The sequence below is a fragment of the Lineus longissimus genome, chromosome 9 (assembly GCF_910592395.1).
Source record: "Lineus longissimus chromosome 9, tnLinLong1.2, whole genome shotgun sequence".
Taxonomy (NCBI): Eukaryota; Metazoa; Nemertea; class Pilidiophora; order Heteronemertea; family Lineidae; genus Lineus; species Lineus longissimus.
In genome coordinates this window covers 6,133,078-6,143,530 of record NC_088316.1, presented here as the reverse complement: position 1 = coordinate 6,143,530, position 10,453 = coordinate 6,133,078, and the positions used below count along the sequence as shown (strand labels likewise).

Below are 10,453 nucleotides of genomic sequence, written 5' to 3'. Positions count from 1 at the left end.
ACCGTGTCCTTGGCATATCGGGTGGTATTGACGAGGTTGGGGAGATCAGATGGGACCTTGCTCTCTGTTTACTCCTGGCATGGATAGTGGTTTATTTCTGCATATGGAAAGGAATCAGAAGTTCAGGAAAGGTAACCAGCCATGGCAACTGGTTGAGATATGACCGCAACAACCGTCAGCCTGTTTCAAAGGATGTTGACATTAGCCGTTTATGACCTCTGACGCAAATTATCGGGTACCTCTGAATCCTGGTCTCTTTTTGGAGACTGACGAAAAAAATATTCCAAAATACGTTTATACATAACTTATTGGTGATCATCGGTAGAAAATTGTGAAACTCTTTAAGGATCGCCGTCAGTTTAACGGCAGTCTAGCCTGATCGCTAATGGTGTCTTTATCACTTTCCCTCACCCAGGTGATGTACTTTACAGCAACAACACCCTATATTCTCATGTTCACCCTTCTCATCCGAGGGACTTTGCTAGACGGGGCAGTGGACGGCATCATATACTACTTAAAGCCAGAGTGGAACAGATTGTTGGACATCGAGGTGTGGGTGGACGCGGGGACACAGATATTCTACTCGTATTCTATAGGCATCGGGACACTCACGGCGCTGGGAAGTTACAACGAATTTCATCATAATTCATATAGGTATGTGATCAGTTACAGGGATAAAAAAAACATATTGGAGAGATACACTTAGATTACTTTTAGTTGTTGGTAATACAATTTTCTTCACAAATAATATTGGCGAGAGTTAAAATGCCGGACAGGTTTAAGATTTAATATTTTGTGAGTTATCAGCTAGGTTTTGCAAGCTTACGTTTTACATTTACGTTTACATTTTCTTAAAAACGAAAACGTATGTAAAGTTTTCTGTCAGGTTATGTTTTGAAAAAGAATTACGATTATATTTACGTTTTCAGCTATACTTCCGGAACAAATTTCACCTCCTATAGCCCCGAATTTACACATAAACAGCTAACATGTGCATTGTACAGATTCTTGTCTATATTTCCTCATCACATATCGATGTTATAACCCGTGCGAAGCCAGTAGACAGAAAATCGAATCCGTAAATTGTGCGAAAGGACTTACGCGTGTCTCGCCGTTAAGGCGTTGACACTGAAATTACCTGGAGCCGCTCAGTGTCATTAACAATTACGCTTTGAAAATGTAAAACGTAAAATGGGAGCCAAAACGTAAGCTTGCAAACCTGCCTATTACACAAGGATTATAGGACTCTTGTAGATTATCGGCATAAGGCTGGGTTCGCATAGTGCTAGTATTCTATACTGTATTTGGTATTCTGACTATTCGTGTTTATGGTGCCCTCCGAATAGTTCAGTCCTATGTGATTCGGTAATTGACACAGCCTTGTTAGATTTCCACTATACCCCAGCCCTCCGTAACGTGCACCGAATACCGTATAGAGTATAGATTTATGTGAACCCAGCCTAAAGCAGATTACTAGCAGAATACAAGTATGCGCATTTACATGAACTTATCCCATCTACGTATAATTTTTGATTGGAAGTTATTTTGCAATTCCATAACAGTCACTGAAGTTGTAATCTCTCTTGTCTTATAAACTGCGCACGTGTTTTTGTTTCAGAGATTCCATTATATTCGCCCTCACGAACAGTGGAACCAGTATCCTTGCGGGGTTCGTTATATTTTCAGTCCTCGGCTTCATGGCCAACGAACAAGGTGTTGCAATCAAAGACGTCGCGGCCTCAGGTAGGTACCCGACACGATTCAGTTAAGCGTTAAGTTTAGTTCAGTTCAGTTAAGTTTTCTGGTGCGCCATTGGGTTATTGATCAGGCGACTCGGCGTAGGTGGTTGATCGTGCGACGGCGCCCGGTCGAATATGCACCGATGCGGACGATTTTGCCTTTAGCCCTCTAAAAAGCGGTAACCAAGATGCCAGTAGCACTTCTATGGAGCGCCATTTCACGCAGTTTCTCTCCTCTATTTCAGGTCCTGGTCTTGCCTTTATAGCCTACCCAAAAGCAGTAGCACAGATGCCGGTAGCACTTCTATGGAGCGCCATATTCTTCTTCATGGTGATTCTTCTCGGCTTGGACAGTCAGTTCGTCGGCGTGGAGGGCTTCGTCACAGCCTGCGTGGATGCGTTTCCTAAACTGCTTCGAAAAGGCCACAGAAAGGAAATATTCGTGGCTTTTGTTTGCCTGATTTCATATTTTGTTGGACTATCTATGTGTACAAATGTAAGTACCTCGCACTTCAGACTATACATTTGCCCCATCCGGTTTTACTCTTTGAATGAAAATATATAGAGGCCAGGCGGACTGAGTGATGATAACACATGATCATTCAGCTGCTCAGCATTTGACACAGTGCTGTCGAACGGCTTAGCAGTAAAACGTCGCCTCCACCAGATTTCTCCATTGACAAAAGACGTTTCAAACTCATCCTTGTGTTCTCTGAAAAAGTCACAATATTAGACAACACAATTCCATTTCAGGGCGGGATGTATGTGTTCCAACTGTTTGACTACAACTCTGGAAGCAGAATTGTCCTGTTGGTAGCTTTCTTTGAGTGCCTCGTCGTAGCTTGGATATACGGTAAGGAATAAGCAGACCATCTATACTGAGTAATGCCTTTGCAAACTTGCGCGTTTTCGCCGCGATTTTCATTTTGTCCAACGAATCCTTCAGGCATTGTGCACACCAGCAATTTAATTACCGGTTATACAGCTAGCTTATTGTTCAAAATCCAATGCCTGTGGAAGTTGATGCATGTGACTCGGATACACGCTTTCCTCGTTGAACGCGACATCTCGGATATAGGCATATACTGTCTTCTCCCACTTAACCGAGCGCCAGGAAAATGGCTCGAAAATGACTAAGTCCAGAAACAAGGCAGTCTGTAGTTTTTACCGGTGGGTTGCAAACATTCAATATGACAGCCAATTATATTAATCAATGGTTAAAGGAAGATAACCTTGTAAATGTTGTCAATTCAATAACGCCTGGTCGCGGTCAGGGCCAGTAATCCCTGCAGTCAGGGTGATGATTATTGAAGTTACGTAAGTTCATGTAAATGGTTGACCAATCCAGAGTCTTTCAAATGAATTTATTTTATCTAATCGATTATGGAATCGTTTTCTTCTGGGGGAAATCCAATAAAGGGCACTTTCGTGTCAAATATCATAATTGTTGTCTGCCATCTTGCCTTGACCACGTTCTTCTGGTAAGATGCACGCAATGCGATGGATTTTGTGGGTAGGCCTAGCAGGCACCCTGATGATGTTAACGTATGGAATGGAGCATGGAGATGATGTTGACAGCCCTGACACTGATACCACTACTGATGATGATGATGATGATGATGATGATGATGATGATGATGATGATGATGATGATGATGATGATGATGTAGATGATGCTAACCAGGCTGTACCTGGTGCATGTAGGCAACAGAAAAGCTACAGTCTCAATCAGAAGAGACATACCAATTGGAGCATGCTATAGGATTACGTCATGCTGAAACTGCGACATCCTTTGCTAGACACCACCGCATAGCACCGCAGACATTTAGACGTTGCTTAAGCACACAGGATGACTTGTTTGCCCTCCGAGATATATCAACTCAAGACCATAGAAGACGGAGGAGACAACGGCAACACGGCACTGATGCACAAGGTAGTGTTTCTACAAGCATTATATTCCTCGCTAAATGGATTTCCTTCCTTGTTGGCCTATACCGACCGGAATAAGTCCGCTTCTGTGTCATGGACGGAAGAATAAGTCGCACTATACTTCAAAGCGACTGACCCTGACCATTGCCTTTAACAATGTCAGTATTATTGTTCCTGGGACCTTTATTCCTAGGACTAACATTTCGTTCATACCTGTGGTTATCGGCAATCAATATTTCCAAAGATGTTAAACGTGTTAGCTTTTTTATTTCAGCATACTGGCCCGAAATGGAAAACAATTTGAACACCTGGTTCCTTGAGCGCCGAAGACTTGGTTTCCCTGTTTCCGGTGAGGATATTAAAGGGCAAGCTGAAAGAGAATTTCGGCAATGGTGGGCAGAGCTTCCGAACGAAACGAAGGCCGAAAGACAAGAACAGAGACCCCTGCGATACCTTTTCCATGCATCTGCACATTGGCTTAGCAACTTTATGGAAAGGTGAGTTTCATTCCGCTGTTGCATGGATCGGCCTTAATGGATTGTATGCGGTGAATTTTAACAATATGCAAATTCCATTTAAGGAAACAAATCAGCTATCGAAGGAAGACCAAAGATTCAAGGGGGTTACCAGACAACGCCCAGGCTTTGGTTGCCGACTACCGGGGAGATTTTGCCGACCTCATCAGAGACGCTGATTTTGATGTCATCATGAACATGAATGAGCTGAGACGTTCGTGTTGTTTGATATGGTGCCAAGATCAACAATGGAAGCGACTGGGTCTCAGAATGTTGACATTAGATCATCCCAAGGCAACCCGAAACTTGGATGCACGGTGACTCTAGTAGTTACGACAGACGGACGAAAAGGACGAGCCAATGTCAACTTCAGAGGCTTGGCACCAGATGGTGACGTCATTCGGCAGCTTCAGGCGAATGCTCCAGACAATGTGCGAGTGAGTATTGGCATAGAATACAAGTCCGTGCTTGTAGTACAGGGCATGTACCTGACGTCTATGGCAAGCCAGAGTGGACACAATTCGTATTTTATATCCTTATATATTGTTATTTTATGTGGATATATATTCATATTTTATGTCCATATATATTCCGACCAATCAGAATGAATTTCTTTATACGCACAATAATTCATTTTATATACACATAAATTCCATTTTATGTCCACATAAATTCAATTTTATGTCCACATAAAATCCGATTTTATGTCCATATAAATTATTTTATGTGGAGATATATTGGTATTTTATGTCCATATAAATTAGATTATATCTACACATAGATTAGACCGGACGAATTTATCACCACATAAATTCCCATTTTATATGGACATAAAATCAGCCAATCAGAATGCCGCTTTATATGTGCTTATATATTCCACTTCCGTATTGAAAACTTCTACTTCCGTATTAGAATCGGGCACTTCCGTATTAAAATACTTTTGGCCAATGGGAACCATCGTTTCATTGGCGCGCGCAACTCCATTGTATTGTGCGCGCCAATGAAACGATGGTTCCCATTGGCCAAAAGTATTTTAATACGGAAGTGACCGATTCTAATACGGAAGTAGAAGTTTTCAATACGGAAGTGGAATATATAAGCACATATAAAGCGGCATTCTGATTGGCTGATTTTATGTCCATATAAAATGGGAATTTATGTGGTGATAAATTCGTCCGGTCTAATTTATGTGTAGATATAATCTAATTTATATGGACATAAAATACCAATATATCTCCACATAAAATAATTTATATGGACATAAAATCGGATTTTATGTGGACATAAAATTGAATTTATGTGGACATAAAATTGAATTTATGTGTATATAAAATGAATTATTGTGCATATAAAGAAATTCATTCTGATTGGTCGGAATATATATGGACATAAAATATGAATATATATCCACATAAAATAACAATATATAAGGATATAAAATACGAATTGTGTCCACTCTGGCTTGCCATAGACGTCATCAGTGTTGTCAATGACGGTCATTCTAGTTAATAGTATTATTTTTTAGGAAAATCAGAACTTCTATGACTAAAATTATTATAGGTTTGTCATGGATGGAACCAAAACATTGTGCGTGTCTGACTGTTCAGAAAAGTAATGTAAATGTTCATACTTGTTGTTTATTTTACCAGGTAACTGGTAGTCCACAGGGTTGGGCCCGACACCAATCGCTAATCGAGTGGTTGCAGGCCCTGGTTGTGCCATTTGTAGCAGGGGCCACGTTCCTGTTACTTTTAGACAGGTATCCGGCGCATCGAAATCAGCAATTTCGTGATGCAATCACCGCAGAGAATGGTACAGACACTTTCATCCCAGGATGATGTACTTCGCTGCTGCAGCCCTTGGACTTGACCGTAAACAGGAGCTTCAAGTGTCACCTGAGGACCATTTGGAAAGTGTGGAAAATCGGCCACACTGATGATCAAGGACATTGTGAGCGGATCAACAGGCGGGATGTGGTCAGGATGATCAGCCTCGGCTTGGAAAGGGTCACACAACAGACGATTATGAACGGTTGGAGAGCCAGTGGCCTAGTTCCTGAGGACGATGACGAAGTCGGGGAGGGGGTAGAGATGGTAAATGATGAGCTTGAGCAGTTTGTTGAGGGGATTGAGTTTTGGGAAGGAGAAGAGGATGATGATGTTTTTGATGATGACGTGTAAATCCCGTTTGGATAATAAAATTGATTGGTAAATTGATAAGTAAATCTTTTCTTTAATTTATTCGTTAACAGCAAGACTTCTTTATTGGGACATTCTGCAGACCCATGAAGCTGGATTTATTATAGACCCCATATTAGAAATTTCTAATCAACGAACACTATAGGCATAAAATGAGGACGCAAGGTGTATTGTATTCATTCATTCAGTACAGGACTACCCCATGTCAATGTTCATGTCTTTTATCCACTTACGTGGAAGGCATTGGCAATGCCCACGAAAAGGGAGTCAATTATCAGCTGTGGCTGTTCTTTCTAATGTTCGCCTGCCACCAGTAAAATCGGCCTATTCATTTGGACTTAGTCATTTTACGATTCAGCCGCGCTCGGTTAAGTGGGAGAAGACAGTATTTACTAGCAAAAGAAACTGTCCAACAGAAAAAATACCCCAAACTTAAGATGTCTGTCGATCGTGCCTAGGGAAAGCACTTGTAACACATTTTGGGTAATATGTGATGTTGTTCACAGAAACAAATCTGATTGCGTAATTTGAAGTCATGCGACACCAATTGACGAATACAGGTATATGCGTCCGATGGCTATTACGTAATGAGTACTTTGCATAGTTCAAGGTGCTGTCTTAAATTTAGTGAAAAGGTCGGTTGTCTCAAAATTCCATTTATCATTCCGCTATCCGATCATTGGAAGTTGAATGCAAGATATGCAACAATGACGTTTTAATGCCCTTGGATCGGAGCAGCTGCCCTACTAAGACAGCATGGCTGGAAACACAATACACATGTCAAAGATGACAGTGCGTCATGGATGATGTATTGTACATGTGATGGGTAGACGAGCCTGAAATATCGGCGGAAAACTACCCTTAAAATTCTGAGTTCCATTCCAGAGAGACTTAATTTTGGACTTAATTTATTAGACTTGTAACTTGCAAATTTCACGCAATAACATCGACGCGACGGAGTCCACGGAAATAAGGGTTACATGTAGAACATTGTTGTGAGTGAACATTATTACGGATAATATTGAATTATCAGAAAAAAACTTGACATCAATGGGTTTTTTATCGATTACATAAAGATATATTTTAAACTACACGATACACAGTTTCTTTTGCTGTCGAGTTTACATGTAGTGAACGTTATTCTAAATCTATTGCGCATGCATTGTGTACATGGCATTGGTTTCCACGTAAAATTCGTAGCGTCTCGTTTTCGTTGAAGCTGTCGTGATTTTTCGATCGAGTTATAGGTGGCGCTATCTAAAGTTGTACGTCAGTGGGCTGTGTTCGATTTGAAGAGAATTTGCATCATGCTTTGTGCTGTTTCAAACATCTTCTCTTTAGGAATTCGACGTTTCTATGACAACTTATTAATGATGTATGGCTTCCGGATAAACTATTTCATGTACGGCATGTGGACAATAGGAGCACCGCTCTTCTGCTTGGTAAGTATTGGTGTACGTGTTACACAAAAATGCGTATACTTCCGTCAATCCCAGCTCAGAACTCTTGAATCTCTGTTATTCAGGAAAAAGTTCAAATAGATCTAAAATTGACGAACATGTTTACCTTGGAAGTTTCAGATGGTGATCGACATCATCTATCTTCAGTAGTTATGAATTTGACCGCTAGGTGTAGAGGCCAAACATTGGTCCCACACGTGTCTGGAGCACCATTCGTCTCCATTAATGTTGAATGTTTGAATGACCCATCTCGTAAATCTTGCTGACTTTCTGCCCACAATGTTGCAGTTATACCTGCCAATCGATTTTATAATTGTCTTTGGCTACGTGATCTGTGATGTCCGATTGGTTGAAATCATTGGAAGAGGATTCTCTACTGGCCCAAACCGTTTAAAGCTGACATGCACTGATAAACCTCTACACTGCATCATGCCAGAGTGACTACATGTAAGAATGCCCCCCGCCCCCCTCCATTCAGTTCTCCACAACTCCCCAGGGCTATCAAAGGGAAGGAGAGGGGCCAGACCAAAACAACAGTAGGGAAAAAATTATCGAATTGATATTTGTTTTACTTCCAGGTCATCTTTGTTCTTAGTTCCATCAGCTATTCAGAGTTGACATACGACCGTAAGGGGAGGGGTAAATACATATACCCTGACTGGGCCGTGGGGATAGGGTGGGCCATGGCCTGTGTCTCCGTCGTCTTCATCCCTATCACAATGGCCTTTCAGACAATCAAAACAGTTTGGAAAGGAAAGGTACGCATTTCAGTTTCTCTCAACATTTCGCTTGAAGTTAAAATATTTAGGCGAGAGCGCGTGAGCCAACATTGCACATTATTGGCTCTGAGAAAGTATTTGAATGACTTGTACTGTAGGAGGAAACCGGGCAACACGGGAAAGCCTATTCGCTGTCGAAGAGTCGTCCTATGTATTAGATGAAATACCGGACGTGAAGAAGAAGAAAATGTCTCCTTCGACAAAGCGCCGGGCCCTTTTGTATTTTGAAGGATACTGGTATAGGGTTAGGCCACATGACCGTCAATGGATCAGGGACCTGTTTCATAAAACTTTTTAAAGGAGTTCCTTTAAGGAACCATAAAGGAAGGAGTTATTTAAAATTTAAAGGAACAAAATCAGAGTGTTTCACAAAGTGGCTTGAAGGTACCTTTAGCCTGCCCTTCCTTTAGCAGGTGAATCTACGGTTCACCCACCAAGCGCCCATTAAAATTTACTCGAACGCTTAGTCGGAATTCAATTGAAATGCGGTAATATCTGCTCAGAGGCACTCTGCCGGTTCGTTATGTGATGTAATTATGTTGGATATAGGCCCTTCGTGCAGCGTGTTTGACAAGCATTTTGGCAAATGACAACCAAACTTTTAAAGGGGGGGGGGGGTCATTGATAAATAAACGAATATTTTTGGCTTTACTTTTACTTTGAGATGGTCCCTTATCCCCATGAATCAGTCTATAATGTTGCAACCAATTCCTCTCTTATTTGGTTTCCGTTCATGTCATTGTACCTTGGAGGAAACTCGTCATCCCCAGCATCACTATCAGAGGAATCATCGTCTGTACTATCCGGATCATGTAAGACTGGCAACTTGTATCTGACGGAAACATTGTGAAGAGCACAGCAAGACTGAATTACCATAGATGCTTTTGCAGGAGTGTAATGTAGCTCCTTCCTGAGGCATCTGAAGCGTTGCTTCAACAATCCATTGCAACGCTCAATGATGCTCCTAGCTTTACATTGCCTCCGTTGATAATGTTTTTCCTGTCGTGTTTGAGCATTACCAAGAGGTGTCATAATCCATCTCTTGGAAGGATACCCAGAATCTCCCAATAGCCAACCATTTGGTGGATTTCTCTCGAATTCTCGGCCTAGTGCTGAACTGTGAAGGACGTCGGAATCGTGTGTTCCACCAGGAAAACGGGCTACACAGTTATTTATTATCATGTCCCAGTCACACACAAGCATCGCATTGATGCTGTGAAACCCCTTTCGATTCACGTATATATTTTCGTTGATGCTTGGTTTGCTGATGCGGACGTGGGTCCCATCAATCGACCCAATCACGCGGGGAAATTCCGTTTTTTTTCGAAAAACTTCGCCTTCACATGCTGTAGATTGTTCGGGAAGTACACGTGTTGATCGATACGAGCCGCCAAAGCAGAGGAAACTGCATTTATGCATCGTGAAGTGCTTGACACACTAATGTGATGATTGTCCCGAACACTCGACTGGTTATTGCCACTGGCAAAAAAACGCAACGCAGTGCATACTTGCATTGACACAGTAAGGGCGTGGTTCCTCTCTGTCGGATGCTGAAGCTCCGCCGAAAGCTCTCTTCAAAAATCGATGCAAATGTTTTTTGGAAATCTGTATCGTTTCATAAATAAATCCTCCCGCATCGAATCAATCGGGTCAAATCGATCACGGAATATCCTCTCCCGCCGAATAGCGCGTCTCTCACGCTCTCGTATTAAGCGCAGCATGATGGCACGTCCACTCTGCTCGACGTCCGAAGGCAGAAAAAACTCGTAAAGGAAGCTTGAAGGAACCCCGAACCTCCTTCTGATTTGAAGGAACTCTGTTAACTAAAGGAAG

General features: G+C 41.9%; 1 protein-coding gene across 1 annotated transcript; it reads left to right on the top strand.

The window, feature by feature from the left end:
- On the top strand, positions 1 to 8,778 carry LOC135493562 (sodium- and chloride-dependent taurine transporter-like). Its single transcript, XM_064780970.1, has 8 exons — positions 1 to 131; positions 416 to 654; positions 1,619 to 1,743; positions 1,985 to 2,235; positions 2,493 to 2,592; positions 7,723 to 7,823; positions 8,420 to 8,599; positions 8,719 to 8,778. The coding sequence occupies exons 2-8, from the start codon at positions 419 to 421 to the stop codon at positions 8,776 to 8,778; spliced, it is 1,053 nt and encodes a 350-aa protein (XP_064637040.1). The 5' UTR covers positions 1 to 131; positions 416 to 418.
- The last annotated feature ends 1,675 nt before the right edge of the window (positions 8,779 to 10,453 follow it).

Coding starts and splice junctions, on each gene's coding strand:
- LOC135493562 (XM_064780970.1), top strand. CDS start 419: ATGTACTTTACAGCAACAACACCCTATATTCTCATGTTCACCCTTCTC. Junction 655..1,618: donor TTTCATCATAATTCATATAG/GTATGTGATCAG, acceptor TTTTTGTTTCAG/AGATTCCATTATATTCGCCC. Junction 1,744..1,984: donor CAAAGACGTCGCGGCCTCAG/GTAGGTACCCGA, acceptor CCTCTATTTCAG/GTCCTGGTCTTGCCTTTATA.